This window comes from Sardina pilchardus, chromosome 9 (genome assembly GCF_963854185.1).
Source record: "Sardina pilchardus chromosome 9, fSarPil1.1, whole genome shotgun sequence".
Taxonomy (NCBI): Eukaryota; Metazoa; Chordata; class Actinopteri; order Clupeiformes; family Clupeidae; genus Sardina; species Sardina pilchardus.
In genome coordinates, this window is record NC_085002.1 from 2812185 (window position 1) to 2817184 (window position 5000).

Sequence of the window (5000 nt, forward strand, 5' to 3'; positions counted from 1 at the left end):
TGTCAAGACACATCAGAGAGGCCAGACACACACACACACACACACACACACACTCACACACACACACACACACACACACACACACACACACACACATACACACACACACACACACACACCCCACCCCTCCCTGGAGCCCCCCTGCGTATGATGCAGTGCTTGATATTATTCTAAGTATCATTTCCCCACTCCATCTCACCCAGAGGATAATAAAGCCAGATTAATAGGTCATATCCTGGGCCTCGCCACTTGTAGTGTGTGTGTGTGTGTGTGTGTGTGTGTGTGTGTGTGTGTGTGTGTGTGTGTGTGTGTGTGTGTGTGTGTGTGTGTGTGTGTGTGTGTGTGTGTGTGTGTGTGTGTGTGTGTGTGTGTGTGTGTGTGTGTGTGTGTGTGTGAGAGAGAGAGTGTGTGAGTCATCGGGCAAAAACTAAACATTGTTGGAGACTCCCTACAATTGCTGAAGTGAGTCACTGTGTGTGTGTGTGTGTGGAGGGTTTTTCAGTCCTACTCACCCCCCCCCACCCCATATTCTAATTCAAAAGTGTGTGTGTTTGCGTTGATAGTGTGTGTTGATGTTGTACTATACCCCCCCCCCCCCCCCCCCCCTCCTCAAACACACACTCTCCAGATTCTAATTCAAGTATTTGTGTGTGTGGGAAGGAGCAGACTGTGCTGTCCCCGGTGAGTGACCTGTGTGTGTGTGTGTGTGTGTTGATAGTGTATGCTAATGTCTCTCTCTCTCTCTCTCCCCTCCATAGGAAGGAGCAGGCGGTGTTGTCCCCGGTCACCTGTTGGAACCTGCTGCTGAGCCAGGTGAAGAGGGAGAGCCGTGACCACGCCACGCTGAGTGACCTGTACCTCAACAACATCATCCCGCGCTTCGCACAGGTCAGCGAGGACTCCGGACGCCTCTTCAAGAAGGTAAACACAAACAAACAAACAAACATGCTGTACTTGGTCATACACAAATACACAAGTACCTCCCTCAAACAAAGACAAACGCAATCAAACATACTGTACTTGAACACACACAAATTATGTGTGTGTGTGTGTTTGTGTGTGTGTGTGTGTGTGTGTGTGTGTGTGTGTGTGTGTGTGTGTGTGTGTGTTAGTGTAGTGATGAGATTGAGGCCTTTAGGTTGTCTAGTTGCTATCTGTATGCCCCGGTCAAGAGAGGGGCAGTGTGTGTGTCTGCCCGATGGAGAGAAGGTGTGTGTGTGTGTGTGTGTGTGTGTGTGTGTGTGTGTGTGTGGTCTGAGCAACGCATCATGGCTCGCTATCTGCTGTTTAGCTATTTCCAGTGTGATCCCCTCCATGTTGACGCTCAGCTGTAGTGACAGAGCTCATTTAGCTCGCTAGCGCTCACACCTGCAGGCTACAGTAATGTCATTAGTGCCCTCAGACACGCTACGCGCTAGCAGTTAGCTCGCTAACGCCCACCCCCGCAGGCTACAGTGATGCTGTTAACCCTCACACACACACACATGCACACACACACACACCGCCTGCTAACAGTTAGCCTTGAAGTCACGGCCGCTAATCGGCCTAATTGGTCTGCGGTCTGAGGTGCCAGCTGTCGGGGCTCTCGCTTCGGCGTAGGCACCGATGCCATGGCAACCCCTGATGCCACGCCATGCCAGCCTCCCCATGCGAAACACAGCCGCAGTCATGGGACTATTTACTGTCTGAGGTACAGTGCAGCGCAGTCCTGTGTTCATGTCCAGAATGTTGCTTTTCTGCAGCAAAAGCGCAACACTATGCATCGCAGTCGTGTTTTAATGTCTAGAATATCGCAACACTATGCATCGCAGTCGTGTTTTAATGTCTAGAATATCGCAACACTATGCATCGCAGTCGTGTTTTAATGTCTAGAATATCGCAACACTATGCATCGCAGTTGTGTTTTAATGTCTAGAATATTGCAACACTATGCATCGCAGTTGTGTTTTAATGTCTAGAATATTGCAACACTATGCATCGCAGTTGTGTTTTAATGTCTAGAATATTGCAACACTATGCATCGCAGTTGTGTTTTAATGTCTAGAATATTGCAACACTATGCATCGCAGTTGTGTTTTAATGTCTAGAATATTGCAACACTATGCATCGCAGTTGTGTTTTAATGTCTAGAATATTGCAACACTATGCATCGCAGTTGTGTTTTAATGTCTAGAATATTGCAACACTATTCAGCTCAGTCGTGTTTTAATGTCTAGAATATTGCAACACTATGTATCTCAGTCGTGTTTTAATGTCTAGAATATCGCATTACTATGCAGCTCAGTCGTATCTTCATGTCTAGAATATAGCATTTTCTGCACATGAAATGCAAATATTTATTTCCAGAGACTGCAGTCTTGATGCTCAAGAAAAAGGGAGTTTTGACACTTGAAGTAGATCAGTTGTTTTAGTTGTGTCAGGGTCTCCATGGTGACGGAGTGTGTGTGCAGATGTGACTGGACCAGAAGGTCTCCATGGGGACGGAGTGTGTGGACCAGAGGGTCTCCATGGAGACGGAGTGTGTGTGCAGATGTGACTGGACCAGAGTGGGTCAGACGCCTCCGTATGCTGTCAACATGCTGTTCCAGACTGTGTGTGTGTGTGTGTGTGTGTGTGTGTGAGGCGGTGGTAGTGTAGTGGTTGAGGAGCTGGGTTAGCGTGCAGTAGCCTGAAAGTTGTGGGCTCAATTCCTGGCTTCCTGCCCTTGAGCAAGGCACTTAACCCCAAACTGCTCCGGGGCCAATGGAATCCCTTGAATATAGTTGACATATGTAGGTCACTTTGGATGAATAAAGTGTCTGCTAATTGTAATGTAGTGTAATGTGTGTGTGTGTGTGTGTGTGTGTGTGTGTGTGTGAGTGTGTGTGTGTGCGTGCGCCAGCATTAAGTTTAACATCACCCCTACCCTCAGGTGATGTGACAGCAGCATGGAGCCTTAATCAACTTTGCTTAGTCTACAAACCTGATGCTGTGTGTGTGTGTGTGTGTGTGTGTGTGTGTGTGTGTGTGTGTGTGTGTGTGTGTGTGTGTGTGTGTGTGTGTGTGTGTGTGTGTGTGTGTGTGTGTGTGTGTGTGTGTGTGTGTGTGTGTGTGTGTGTGTGTGTGTGTGTGTGTGTGTGTGTGTGTGTGTGTGTGTGTGTGTGTGTGTGTGTGTGTGTGTGTGTGTGTGTGTGTATGTGTGTGTGCCAGCACGTAAATGAGGAAATCAGTTTTACTTCTAATGAAGATGCTGAGGTCAGCAGGCCTAACACCATGTGACTGGCTGGACCGAAACAGATTAATACTTAAGGTGATCGAGGCAGAGGGACGTGTGTGTGGGTGTGTGTGTGTGTGTGTTGGTGTTTGCGTGTCTGTGTGTGTGTGTGTGTGACTTGAAGTTGAAACCTGAACGCTCCACGTTGCCAGTTGTTTTAATAGTTGTTCCTGTCTGACCCCTGTGTGACCTGTAACTGGCCTTTGTTCTCTGTTGGGTTCAGACTTCAAACTGACCTTGATGTGAGCGCTCCAGTTCTGTTGGGTTCCGTTGGGTTCCGTTGGGTTCCGTTGGGTTCCGTTGGGTTCTGTTGGGTTCTGTTGTGTGTGGGCCTCCTTCCCCAGTGTGGATCTGTACATGTAGAGTAGATCAGGCTCCAATATGAGCCGTCTGGTCCCCAGTACAGCTGTCTGAGTCTGAGACACAGAAACCTGAAGCCTCTCTCACACACACACACACACACACACACACACTCACACACTCTTTCTCTCTCTCTCTCGCTCTCTGTCTCACATACACACACACACACACATACACACACATACAGTTTTAAACAGCTTACATCATTTATCTCAGAAACCCCTGAATACTTATTCTCTCTCTCTCTCTCTCTCTGTCTCACTCATACACACACACACACACACACATGCTCACATACACACACACACACACACACACACTCACGTGTCCCATGTCAGGCCCCTCTGCCCTTATGAAAGTATTCATGAGCGTGTACCTGTCTAGACTGGCTGCGGAGTCAGGAATGCTGTGTGTGTGTGTGTGTGTGTGTGTGTGTGTGAGAAAGTACCTCTCCTCCATCCCCCTCAGCACTGTTGTCTGTCTCATCTCTCTCAGACTGCAGCTCAGATAGTAATCGAGTTCAGAACCAGAGCCAGATCACATACACACACACTCACACACTCACACACAGACTCTCTCTCACACACACACACACACACACACCAGAATGCAGAATGGTCCAGATCAGTGGGCTAGATGAATGCTCACACTCACACACACACACACACACACACACACACACACACACTCACACACACTACAGAATGACCCAGATGAGTGGGCTAGATGAACCTTCATCCAAACAGACACACACACAAACAGGAGAGGAGATTGACGTGCTTCCACTGATGACGTGCATCAGTGTGTGTGTGTGTGTGTGTGTGTGTGTGTGTGTGTGTGCGACTGTCTGCACTGTGCCCTTGATTACTGGAGATTGTGTTGTGAGCAAGTTCAGAGCTGGTTGAGCACTGCATTTTTGGAGAGGGGCAGTATTTAATAGACATTAATGCATAGACGTTAGGTGACCACGCGTCCAAGTAATGCACAGATTCTTGAAAGCTTTGATGAATATGACGGTCATCTGTCACGACACACAGACACACACACACACACACAGACAGAATGCTTGGCATGAATTGATTGGCCTGGGTGTCATTCTTTCTGTGACGGCAACACTGAAGGGACAAAAAGGGTCTTGAGTTGCCAGAGACGGCTCTGGAAGCCTTGAATTCTCTGGCCTGGTGACAAGTGCCTCATTTGATCCAGGGGCGCTTGGGTCATGTCTCACACACACACACACACACACACACACACACACACACACACACAGCCGTCTAGCGCTCTGTCTCCTGCCTCTCTCCAGCAGCTGTAAGATTTATGAAGCTCTCAGTGGAAAATCAATAGCAGCGCCCCTCTTCTGGGCAGCTCCACATAGCCCTCATGCCCT

The 5000-nt window shown here is 48.5% G+C and overlaps 1 protein-coding gene across 1 annotated transcript in view; it reads left to right on the plus strand.

Moving 5' to 3' along the window:
- srgap2 (SLIT-ROBO Rho GTPase activating protein 2) overlaps positions 1 to 5000 on the plus strand; it is a 127855-nt gene that overhangs the window by 83289 nt on the left and 39566 nt on the right. The window contains 1 exon segment of the mRNA XM_062544902.1: positions 759 to 921. Coding sequence (XP_062400886.1) covers positions 759 to 921 — 163 coding nt within the window.